The 12,379-nt window shown below is 47.7% G+C and overlaps 1 protein-coding gene across 4 annotated transcripts in view; it reads left to right on the top strand.

Moving 5' to 3' along the window:
• HERC4 (HECT and RLD domain containing E3 ubiquitin protein ligase 4) overlaps positions 1 to 12,379 on the top strand; it is a 60,629-nt gene that overhangs the window by 46,890 nt on the left and 1,360 nt on the right. For 3 of the 4 annotated variants that reach the window (XM_084845400.1, XM_084845399.1, XM_084845401.1), the window contains exons 20-24: positions 61 to 227; positions 9,272 to 9,338; positions 9,510 to 9,592; positions 10,469 to 10,652; positions 11,167 to 11,269. In XM_084845400.1, the coding sequence (XP_084701526.1) occupies positions 61 to 227; positions 9,272 to 9,338; positions 9,510 to 9,592; positions 10,469 to 10,652; positions 11,167 to 11,269 (604 nt within the window). Of the gene's footprint in view, positions 1 to 60; positions 228 to 2,412; positions 2,599 to 9,271; positions 9,339 to 9,509; positions 9,593 to 10,468; positions 10,653 to 11,166; positions 11,270 to 12,379 lie in introns of all 4 variants that reach the window. The other variant, XR_014789354.1, reaches the window with a different exon arrangement.

The following is a 12,379-nucleotide window of genomic DNA, read 5'->3' as shown; positions in this document are numbered from 1 at the left end:
CACATGTCTTCATAGTACTATGCTGTTTAGTTTAATTTCAGGGTTTTTTTGTATTTGCAGACCTTTGAAGACAGTGACTTGTTTCATCTGATTGGTGTTGTCTGCGGGCTAGCAATATATAATTTTACTATTGTAGAGCTTCACTTCCCCTTGGCTTTGTATAAAAAACTTCTGAGCAAGAAACCTTCCCTGGAAGACCTCAGAGAGTTAATGCCTGATGTTGGCAGGTAAGCATAGTGTAACTAAGTGCAATAAGGGCACAGTTCCGTAGGACAGAAAAAAGTCCTATAAGCATGACTGGCTGGCAAATGCTGGGAGTTGTATGACTTTTTTCTGTCTAAACATGTATAGGATTGCACTCTAAATAGACTAACACTCTATACACCAGGACTGAGGGATTATTTTTCTGTGCCTTGGCAGCTATGCTTTGGGGTTCCATAGGGCTCTGTTCTATCTCCAATGCTGTTTAACATCTACATGAAACCGCTGGGGGAGTTTATCTAGAGCTGTGGGCTGAAGTATCATCAATATGCAGATGACACCCAGCTCTATCCTTTTCATCAAATCCTGGTGAAGCAGTGGCTATTCTGAACTAGTGCCTGGGCACAGTAGTGAACTGGATGAGGGACAGTAAACTGAGACTGAATCCAGTCAAGACAGAGGTACTCTTAGTGGGTGGTTCATCTGCATGGCTAAGAGATGTTCAACCTGTTCTAGAGTGGTTGTACTCCCCCTAAAGGATCAGGTTCATAGTTTGGGGGTGCTCTTAAATCCAGCATTGTCGCTAGAGGCAGAGGTGGACTTGGTGGCCTGAAGCACCTTTTATCAGCTTAGGCTAATATACCAGCTATGTCCTTATCTGGACAGAGATAGCCTAGCTACAGTTACCCATGCCCTTGTAACCTCTCATTTGGATTACTGCAATATGTTATATGTGGGGCTCCCTTTGAAAACTGTCTGGAAACTTCAGCTGGTCCCAAACAGGGCAATGAGACTGTTAGCAGGGCCTAGCCAATGTGATCATATGTGCCCTCACCCCGTGCCCGGCTTGCCTGGCTGCGGTGGGGGGCTGTTGCGGGTGGTGGTGGGGAAGGATGGGACAAGGACGAAGGCCATTGGCCTTCGCTTCTTGCTTCACCTGGGGGGGTGGGGTCAAGCTGGTCGCTATTTAAGGCCGCGCCACCCACTCGGCTATTCATTCCTGCCTTCCGAAGCCCTTCTGCGCTCCTCGGCAGCAGTGGTGTCCTCGGTGGCAGCAGCATCCTCTGTCCTTGACAGCGGTGGCGGTAGAGGCGTTGAGGAGGCGGCGGCGGCAGTGGTGGCAGAGGCATCGAGGAGGAGGAGGAGGCGTGCGCAGCGGCGGCGGCTGCATCCTCGTGGACGAGGCAGTGCTCTTCCAGCCCGCAGTGGTGTTCGCGGCAGCAGCAGTTTGCTCCCGCTCCGCGCCTCTCCTCAGGGGCCTGATTCTTTGGGGCGCAGCAGCTGGGCCAGCCAAGTGGGGGGGTCTTTCTTTGCTTTTCCTCCCTGATTTTGTCGCGCATTATGGCGGTCGTCTGTTTCCCCGCGCTGCCCGATCATGGGGAGGGGAAGTTCTTTCCTGTGCACTGGACCTGCCCCTTTAGCTGCTGATTCCTGCGGCGGGCCCCTGGCCTCTCATCGCCTTACGCCCTTCCCAAGAGGGTGCGGGAATTTTTCCCTGTGCTTTTGGGCACACCCCCCCCCCCCCCCCCGGTACTGAGTAGCTGCTCTAGGTGGCTGGAAGCAGAGTAGCCTCTCCGGCCCAGGGAGAGTTAGGCCTATCAACGCCCCCTGGTGGCTTGTAGAGCCTGCTTTCTAAGTTTATAATAATAATTACAATTTAAAAAAAAAACGGGGGGGGGAGAAAGAAAGGCACTGGATACTGCCTTTTGGGTACATGGACGCAGTTCACAGCAGGGAAGAAGGTAGGAAAGTAAGGTGTGATAGTTTTAAAAGAATAGTTCGATGTGTGTGTGTAAAATATAATTTTAAAAGCGGGGATTATATAAATAAATAAATAAGAAACAAATTAACAACAACAATAATGTAAAACAACAACAACAATGATAAAAAATACTGTGTGTGTGAGAGAGAGAGAGAGGGTAGCGCATTTCCAATACACAGTGATGCCACCCTAGAAGGGTTTGGGAGGCAAAAAAGGCAAGGTCAAAACCCCTTGCACCCCTCTGGCTAAGTGCCACTTCTGTAGGGCCAGCTCTTCCTCATCCGGAGATGAGGATCCTGACATGGCCCTCATTCTGGCTAGGCTCGAGGCTGAGGAGAGGGACTTGGGGATCCCTGCATTAACCACCCCTGCCAGGTGGGCTCCCTGGACTTTGGGTTCTAGGGTAACTAGAGGGCAAGTTCGCAGAGATCTGTTGCTGTTTATTTCAGAGAGGCTGGAAGCCATCGAGGCTTCTCAGCAGGTCGTCACTGGGTAAGCGGCATCCGCAATGGCCTCAGCGCGCCCACTTGCGGAGCAGCCCCCTCCTGCACAAGGGTCACCGGCATCCTTTTCACCACTTCCAGCAGTTCTGGACAGTAGCCAGATCCCTGACGCTGCAAGCAACCTTTGCTCAGGTGAGGTTTCGGGACCTGGGGGGTGGCACCACCAACCGGTTGGAGCCAGTTCCTGCCATATGGGTGGTTCCCCTTTATGGCAGGGATGAGTTGGCCGTTTCACACCCCAGCGGGTGGTATCCCACTGTTCCCTTCGCTGGACGCACTGCCTCACTATTTTGGCCTGGGATACACGCCCCTGGCCCAAAGCTGTGCTGTATCAGCTGGGGCCGCTCACGTGGCTGGCGTCCCTGTGTATGCCCAACCCCACAGGGCCCCGGGTCCTGCTCCAAACCCCACTGGCGGGGTCGAAGCAGGAGAAACACCCACAGCCCCTCTGGCTTCTGAGCCTCACATGGCCTGCGACAGGGAGGCTCCTCAGCACGCTCCACCCCCCATGGCTGCTTGAACTGCAGTGTGGCACAGCCCAGTAGGTGAAGGCCCTGCTGAGCTTCGGGCGAGCGACAAGGACCCTTATGCCCATGTAGATAAAGGGGCAATCCCAACCGGGGGGACATCTACCCCCCTGGGATACCACCTATTGCTGGCCACCAGGGAAAACATACAGGGAGAATTTGTTGATGTCTTTTCCCTGTTATTCCGAGAGTCTGAAACAAAAGAGGGGGAGAAATCTGGTGACAAGGATCAGGAGAGGGTCCGGCGTAGGAAGGTGTCCCACACTTGGGCCAACTGGTTGCCTGGCTTCTTAATTTTTATGGGTGTCATACAGCAGAAGCACCCAGAGTGTAGTTGGGTCCTTACTAAGTATTTAGATATCATATATAGGGCCTATACCGAATATGAAGGGGGAGCTTGGTTGGCCTATGACAAATTTTTTCGTATGCAGGCCACATTTGGCCCCACATTGCGCTGGGACGCCAAGGATCAGGATCTTTGGCTGCAGTTTGTGACTCCTGCCAGGCCAGGTTTTGGTGACAGGTCCGACAGTGGGCACATTTTAGCTAAGCTGACACCTGCCTCAGCTCCTAGGGCCGGGGTGGGACAGGCGGTTCAATACTGCCCACTCTGCTGGCAGTTTGGCTCCAAGGGTGTCGGCTTCAAGAATCCATGCCGATTTTACCATGCATGCTCCATTTGTGGGGGTCAACATGCCTTCATTGGCTGCCCGAAGGCCAAAGGTCTGCAGGGCTCAAATCAGGAATGGCAGGGTGGCAAGAAGTCCAGCGGCAGCCCACAACCTCCGCCAAAAGGGGCCCAGTCCAATTAAGTTGGGGCCCCTGCGGCACCTTTTGAAGCGATACCTACTCCAGGATAACGCCTGTTATTTGGATGAGGGATTTTCCCTGGGTTTCAGGATTCCGTTTCTGGGCCAACGCTGGGCCCAAATTTCCCAGAATCAGACATCTATCGCGGGTTTCAAACGGTTAGTCAAAGATAAGATTGATAAGGAGCTGGCCACGGGGCGGGTCATTGGCCCATTTGATTCCCCCAGTCCCTAACCTCAGGGTCTTTCCATTGGGCATGTGCCAAAGAAGGCTGCAGGTGAATACAGACTGATCCACAGCCTGTCCTTCCCCAAGGGTGGATCAGTGAACGATGCCATCCCTGAGCACATATGCTCTGTACGCTATACATCATTTGACATGGCAGTATCCATGGTGAAGGCGCTGGGCCCTGGTGCCCTCATGGGGAAATGCGACATTAAATCCGCATTCTACCTCCTGCCAATTTGCCCTGAGGACTTTGACCTTCTGGGATTCAGTTTTTTAGGTCAATTTTATGTGGACAGGGCCCTACCCATGGGATGTTCGGTATCCTGTGCTATGTTTGAGAAGTTCATTTCCTTCTTGGAATGGGCTTTGACTTATAAAACCGGGTCCCCTAGCGTCGTGCGCTACCTGGACGACTTCATATTTGTGGGCTCACCCGGTGCCCCCCGGTGTGCTCGGCTAATGCGGGAATTTTCTGCCCTTGCTGAGGAGCTGGATGTATTTTTGGCAGAGGAAAAGACTGAGGGCCCTTCCCCCACTATTAAGTTTTTGGGTATTGAACTAGACTCTGTGAAGCAGCTTTGTAGGCTCCCGGCCAATAAACTGCAGGCCCTAAGGGACAGGATTTTGCATATGCTGCATTCTAAGAAGGTCACGCTGCTGGCCATTCAGAAAGTAGTCGGTCACCTTAACTTTGCCTGTTGGGTAATTGCCCCTGGCAGGGCCTTCCTTAGACGCCTTTGTAATGCCATGTGGAGCCCGCGCTTCCCACACCATCAGATTCGGGTATCGTCGGCCATGAAGGATGATCTCTGTGTTTGGCTGCATTTCCTCAACACGTTCAATGGCATTTCCTTCTGGAGGCATGAGTTATTATTAGAAGCAGAACTGCAGATACACTCTGATGCATCTGGGGCCCTGGGCTTTGGGGTCGTGTTTTGGGATCAGTGGTGTCATGCACGGTGGCCGGCAGAGTGGCTAGATGTGGGTGTGGGAAAGGACCTTACCTTTTTAGAACTCTTCCCAATATATGTTGCTGCGCATCTGTGGGCGGCCCAGCTTTCTAATTCCGTCGTGCATTTCTGGTGCAACAATCAGGCCTCCGTTCCGGTCATTAATTCTTTGTCATCTCACAGCAATAGAGTCATGGCTTTGGTCCAGGCATTCATGTTGCAGTGTCTTCGGTGTAATATTTTATTCCGCGCACGGCACATTCCCGGCCTGGACAATGCCTTGGCTGACGCATTGTCACGTAGCCAGGTGCAGAGTTTCCGAGAGCTGGCCCTCTGGGCGCGTGCTGTGCCGGATACCCTGCCAGCCGCTCTTTGGGAGGTTGGCTGGAAGAGGCAGAACAGGCTATCCTGCAGTCCTTAGCCCCTAGCACAAGAGCTGCTTACGCCAGATCAGGTAGGGAGTTCTTTTCCTTCCGGGTGGCTGCGCATCTGCCACAGTCGTGGCCAATTCCAGTCGATCACTTACTTCAGTTTTGTGTTGATGCCCACAGGCGGGGTCTAGTGGCCCGGACCATCGGGGTAAGGCTCGCTGCACGTGCCTGCTCTAAAATGAAGGGTGTGGCTGACAACACTGTGGACTTCTGGGTCCGGCGGCTGCTTCAGGGCTGGTCCAGAGGGTCCCCGGCGCCACCTGACTCCAGACGCCCTCTGTCGCCAGATATATTGCTGGGTTTACGGGGTCTGTGGCCTTCTTTGTGCAACTCTCCACACGAGGCCACTTTGTTTCATGCCGCAGCACCCACTGCTTCTTCGGAGCATTCAGGATTTCGGAGTTGATGGTGTCAGCTAAGGGCAGCCTGTCGAGACGAGCCTTGCAGTTTAGTGACTTGCAGTTCTCTCAGCAGGTAGCCCTCATTCGGCTTAGGAAGTCTAAGACCAACCAGACGGGAAGGGGTATCAGCGTGTCGCTGTTTCCAGACCCTGTGCCAGACCTTTGTCCGGTCACCGCCTTGGAGGACTTTCTTCAAGTTTGGGGAAATCTGCCCTGTCCCCTTTTCTGCCATAGCGACTCTTCTCCCTTAACCAAATATCAATTTTGGGTACTCACACAGCGAGCCTTAAGTGAGTTAGGTTTGGGCACACTTCATTTCGGCACGCATTCCTTCCGGATTGGGGCAGCCTCCGCGGCTGCATCATTGGGGTTCACATCAGACAAAGTGCAGTCCTTCAGCAGGTGGTGGTCCAAGGCGTATTGGGCCTACGTGAGGCCACTGCCGGGCCTTTAAGGCTGTGAGGACATTTGTGTTCATTGCTTGTTGCTTGTTCTTCTAGATGGCTGGAGTGCGAGTGAACCAGTGAAGGTGCTCATCTGTGGGCACAGCATGGTTTTCTGGGCCAGTCGGACGGCCTCCTCCAGCTGCAGCTATGGCTCAGCTGTTATGCCGCTTTTCAGTGGTTGGGCAGACACAGGATGCGTTGGGAGCGCCTCCTGCCCACGTTATTCCAGCAAAGGCTGGTGAAGATTCCTCCGCAGATTCCGGTGCTGCACTTAGGGGGGAACGATCTAGGCCTGCTGAAGGTCAAGGCTCTGATTCTTCAAGCCTGTGAGGATTTGCAGCTGATTCAGTGTCACTGGCCCGGAATCACCATTATCTGGTCCAACCTGCTACCCAGAGTGGCTTGGAGGGATGGCTTGGATCCTTGCACTGTGGATAGGGCCCGTAAGAAGGTCAACAGGGAAATCGGGAACTTTCTAATCAAACAGGGCGACCGGACTATCATCCACCCTGACATTTCTCCTGCCTGGGGGATGCTCTACAGAGCAGATGGTGTTCATCTCACCGAACTAGGCAATGATGTCTTTTGGCTGATCTGTGAGGGGGCATTCTGGAGTGTTTACTGCTCAGGTGGGGGGAGGGTGAGTAAGCAGAGACTTGTCGCCCTCCTGTGATGGCTCCAGGCGGGCACTCCGCTGTGGGAGAGGACAGGTGAGCATTTGTAGGCATCGTTTCAGGTGACTTGTAAGGCCCGAGGCTTTCAGCTCTGGGTTTTGTGGCCCCAGTTGGGAGATACGGCTTACCTCTGAGGCTAACCCTCCTCACCCACTCGGGTTCTGTGGCTTGAGGTGGGGTGACAGGGGAAGGTCTCCCAGCCCAGAATTGGGTATGTCGGCTTGGGGGCGATGGTGGACACCTCGCCCCAGACAACGAATACCTCACTCCACACCTGTCATGTTGGTCTTGTTTGCTGCATGCCCGCCGGTGCTTCCTTCGCAGATTGTAATCTATCAATAAATGTGGCCCCGTTTTATCCCAAATCTATTGGTGTTGCTCGTCATTTCTCCCCCCTATCCACCTGCAATATGCCAATACTTTTCCATCTGCAGTGGCTGCCAGTCCATTTCTCAGTCTGATTCAAAGTGCTGGTATTAACATTCAAAGTCCTAAACGGCTTGGGGCCAAGGTTATCTGAAGGATCATCTCTCATATGTACCTGCCTGGACCCTAAGATCATCTTCAGTGGTCTTTCTCTGGGAGCCCCTGCCAAAGGAAGTGAGGTGGGTGGCTACTGAGAAGAGGGCCTTTTCTCTTCTGGCACCCCAGTTGTGGAATGAGCTCCCCAGTCAGGTTTGCCTGACACCTACATTGTGATCTTTTTGGCACCAGATGAAGATCTTATTTTCCCAAGCATTTTAGTCTTTTAGTTTCTGTTGTTTTTAACCTGTTAGGGCACAATCCTATTATGCATGTTCAGACAGAAAGAAGTCCTACAATTCCCAGCATTCCCCAGCCAGGGAGTTGTAGGACTTTTTTTCTGGCTAAACATGCATAGGATTGCACCTTTATTGTATTTTAAATCTTTGCACTGCTACTAGGTTTTACTTTAATTTTAATTTTATAGTGTAGTTTTAAACATTTATATTGTATTTTATCATGTTGTATTTTATGGTTTTAATTGTGAACTGTCTAATTTAAAACTAGCAGATTTTCACCAGACAGAACAGTGTCTCATAAAAGGATGCAATCATATAGAAACTCATACCTTTTTTCTGAACAGGGCTTTTGCATCAATTTAAAATAGTGGGGAATTACCACAGTTGCTTACAGCAGGAGTGAGCAGAAAGTAGATCTCCAGATGTTTTGGACATCTTCTCCCAGCATTCCTAACTATTGGCCATGCTGGCAGGCACTTATGTATTTGTTCATTTATTTATTTATTAAGATCTACATACCATCTTATCTGTAAAAAGCCATCATGGGAGTTGAATCTGAAACATCTGAAGATCTACCTTCTGCCCACCCCTGGCTTACAACCCCAGGGGACTGACTGCATGCTGCATTGCAGTGTAATGTTAGCCTAATGGCCCCCTCTCTATGTAAAGCACCCTTGTACAGGAGGCTCTTTGTAGTTGGGAAGGGGTGCTTAACTCTTTCTCTGCCAGTCACGTTTCTCATTAACACCCCCCCCCCCCCGCCTCCTAGTTTTCTGGATCCAATATGGGGCCAGAACTTCATGCAGAGAGGGAGTAGTTTGCAGGAGAAAGATGGCACTTTCTTATCCACCGTAAAGCAGTGGGTTAACATTGCGATGGGTTAACATCGTATGTAGCTGCATTTGAATGTGTAGTTTGGCCCCAAGTTACCTTTCATATAGTATTTACTGCCGTCAAATGCAAATGTTGCCACAGCTGGGGGCAACTACTCACTGTGTTGAATATTATACAGTATGGCAGTACAAATGCAGCTGTTCAATTGGACTTGAAACTTGAATAGGTGACTTCTCTTTACTTTTTAAAAATGTAATTACTGTCACAGACCAGCCACAAGGTGACTTCTCAGTAACTGCTGAAACAAATATACATTTTAGTAGTGATCTCACTTCTTCCAATGCCAGTCCTTATTGTAGCCAATTCAGCAAGAGGGCGGAGTCAGCAGGCTTTGGAACGCCAATGTTTGCAGAAGTACAAAAAATCTTCAGGGAGAAAAAGCTGGAGGTGGGAGGGTGAGAGATCTCAGCTGAATGTACACTGAGCATGCTCAGTGGGTATAGACTACAGACTGACTGTTGGAGATGAACATGGAAAACTGGGGAGGGGGAATGGAGTGGAGTGGTTGGAATCCTAAAAGGGGAGCGCTCCACACTGTGATGTCTGTAGCAGGTCCCACGTGTTGCTAATTTAAATGAAATTATTATTGTAGAAGGATAATTTTCAATTTTGTAAACTTCTAAATAAGCTGTGCTGTTAATTTTACAACCTGAGATGAAGGAGGATAACATTTGATTTTTCAGGAGTATGCAGCAGTTACTGGACTATCCAGAAGATGATATAGAAGATACCTTCTGCCTCAACTTTACAGTAAGTTTGAGATCATCTATTGGCACCTTCTTATGTGTGATGAGCTGTTAACATGCAGTTCGTTTTCTCTTTTCTGTTAAAATGCTGGACTTACATGCTTCACTAACCTATTCTGAATAATGGATTCTCTTCTGCAGCGAAAAGTAAAATATACTCTCATGTTATAAACAGATCACTGTTGAAAACTTTGGTGCCACGGAAGTTAAAGAGCTAATTCCTAATGGTGCTGATATTCCTGTTGTCAAACAGAATAGGTGAGTTTTAGCAGTTGTTGTAGACAAAATAAGTTTATATTTTGTTTAGTTTTATCAGGGAGGAGGGCTTTTCGTTTTTAATTCAAAACTGAAATAAAAAGGGGTCTGAAGTGGCTAGTTCTACCTGACCTCAGGTATACTACTTCTCATTCAAAAGCTGTGTCACTTAGAGCTTGCAAAAATATTATGGTTTTGTTTGGTATGGTGGCAAATAGCAAATTTTTTAAAGAAATCAGGTAAAAACAGTTATTTTTAAAATCAGTTCTTTCCTCCTCCTCCTCCTCTGCTCATTTTTTAAATCATTGCAGCAACCAAGATGCTAGATACATTCAGACTATCTTTCCCAGCTTAAACCATGGTTTATGAAGCTGGACACGAGCACAGGACTCATGCACGCCTCCCCTCATGTGCAAACATCAGTGCTGCATTTAGCTGGAGTTCTGCTACTATCAAATCAGGAAACCAGTTTAATGTTGGTTAACTAACCACGATAAGAAACTAGGATTTTGGTTAATTAACTAACATTAAACCAGAATGTCCTGTTTCAGACTGAACGGAGAACTCTAGCATAATGAAAGCCAGACTGAAGTGCTAAAGCTGGCGTGTATGAAACTAGGAAAGAACTGGGAAAGATAATCTGAACTCAGCCACTGTCTAACTAAGCCAGTGCTTTGTTGAGTGATACGTTAAAGGAAAATGAAAAATCTTTGCTGTGCTTGTGACCAGAGTGCGATTTGTGTGGTCCTATTGGGGTTCCTCAATATGAAAAGAAGAAATGCCAATGTTAAATTGGCTGCTGTTTATTTGTGGAGGGATTATGGTTTAACATTTCATCTTTTGAAAATATGGTGGCTTCTCTTTTCATTTGAATTTTAGGCAAGAGTTTGTGGATGCCTATGTGGACTACATCTTCAATAAATCCGTGGCTTCTCTCTATGATGCATTCCATGCAGGCTTTCACAAGGTGTGTGGAGGTAAAGTTCTTCAACTCTTCCAACCCAATGAACTGCAAGCAATGGTGATTGGCAATACAAACTATGATTGGAAAGAACTAGAGAAGGTATGTGGTTACTCCAGAAATTTGCAACTTAAAACACCAATAAAGCTTGTTTAACAAAGCTATTCTCCAGCCCTTCTTGCTCTCCCTTCACATGCTTCTTCCAAAGGAATTGGCTATAAACATTCTTTCTTTGAGAGGGAATCGTACCAGAATAGTACCAGAATCAAGTTACTGAAAAGTAAATGGTGGATCTTTTTAATGCCTGTAGGCTCACTATTACACTTAATCTTTCACTTCAGATTCCACTTTAATAACAATTCTGGTTGGTGAACTTCTACTTAGAAAGTGAAAACTCATTTCCTTCTATGCACATCAGTTCCAAATGTCCTGTTTAGGACTCACACCAGTAGTTCCTGAATTTCCTGTTTGTGGGCTAAGAATAGAGCTATCCTATATTATTATTTAAAGATATATATTTGTACATTAGTATTTTTATACTAAATGCAGAATTTCCAATTTAATTGCATTTGTAAATTTGAGGGAAAGAAGTTATGATTTTGATTGTTCTTCTTAGAATACTCAGTACAAAGGAGAATATTGGAAAGAACATCCAACAATTAAAATGTTCTGGGAAGTTTTCCATGAGTTACCATTGGAAAAGAAGAAACAGTTTTTGTGTAAGTACAAATAATTTTAATAGAAATGAGAAATTTGACGGGCTATGCAGCAGTAGTTATCAGTGGCCCATTTTACACATAGCATTAAACCATAGCTTAGCACTACATGCTCAAGAAGCCTGGGGCTTGCTTAAACTCCCCCCCCCCCTTTTCTCTGCTTCTCTGGCATAGCCATGTGGAGATTGGAAGTATCCACTTTCACTTTCAAATTATGCCCAAACTTGGCAGGGACTTTGGTTAATTTAAACGGTGGTGTCCTCCAGTGTTTTGGACTAGAACTCCTGCAATCCCTCACCATTGTCCATGTTGGCTGGGGCTGATGGGAGTTGTAGTCCAAAACATCTGAAGGGCGCCAGGATGCCTATCCCTTGTTTACACTAACCAGAGTTTCCCCCAAGTTCGGATGTAATAAAAACTCTAGTTTAAGAGCAGAAGTGGATTCTTCTGATTTCTTCGCAGCTGTGCCAGTGTGTAAGCTTGAAACTTACTACTGCTTGTGTGATACAGGTCAATTCCTTTCTTTAAAATATGGGAGTTGCTGGAGTAAGCTTTTGTAGAGAAAAATAAAGTGTTGAAGTGGGGGAAAGGACTACAGAACAAGAAAGTGAGGACTGCAACTAAGGGTCCTTTAATGAAGATACAGGATTGTCACTTAAAATTTTCTAAGACTCTTCAGTATCATCCTACCATTTCTTTATTCTTAGTCTTAATTTTTAGACACACTTTTAAAAAATATTGGCAAAGAATGCAGCGTTCATTTCTTTACCATTGGGTAGAGTCAAACCATTGTTTCTCCTTAACTAAGGGGGAAGGATTTTGTCTCTCTACCCCCATATAAATGTAATGGGTAATGAAAGAGTGAGATGCTGAGATTGGTGAATAACCTTTGGTGGTTCAAGGGAGATTATTATAGTTTTGAAACCAGTACAATGCTAGGCTGCCTTTGGATTCTAGCTGAGAGGCTGGTTGAATCCAGATAAAGTTAGTTTTTATTGAGATCAGTGTGACTGAAATCATGACTAACTTGTCCCAATAATTTCAACAGGATTTAAGTTCAGCTAACTTAGTCTACATCCAACCCTATGACTTTTGACTGTATAGCGCACCCTA

This window comes from Heloderma suspectum, chromosome 3 (assembly GCF_057233095.1).
Source record: "Heloderma suspectum isolate Gila_16-S chromosome 3, 16-S_ref, whole genome shotgun sequence".
In the NCBI taxonomy this organism is placed as follows: Eukaryota; Metazoa; Chordata; class Lepidosauria; order Squamata; family Helodermatidae; genus Heloderma; species Heloderma suspectum.
Note: the sequence above shows the minus strand (reverse complement) of the source record. Positions and strands in the feature narration are given on the sequence as shown.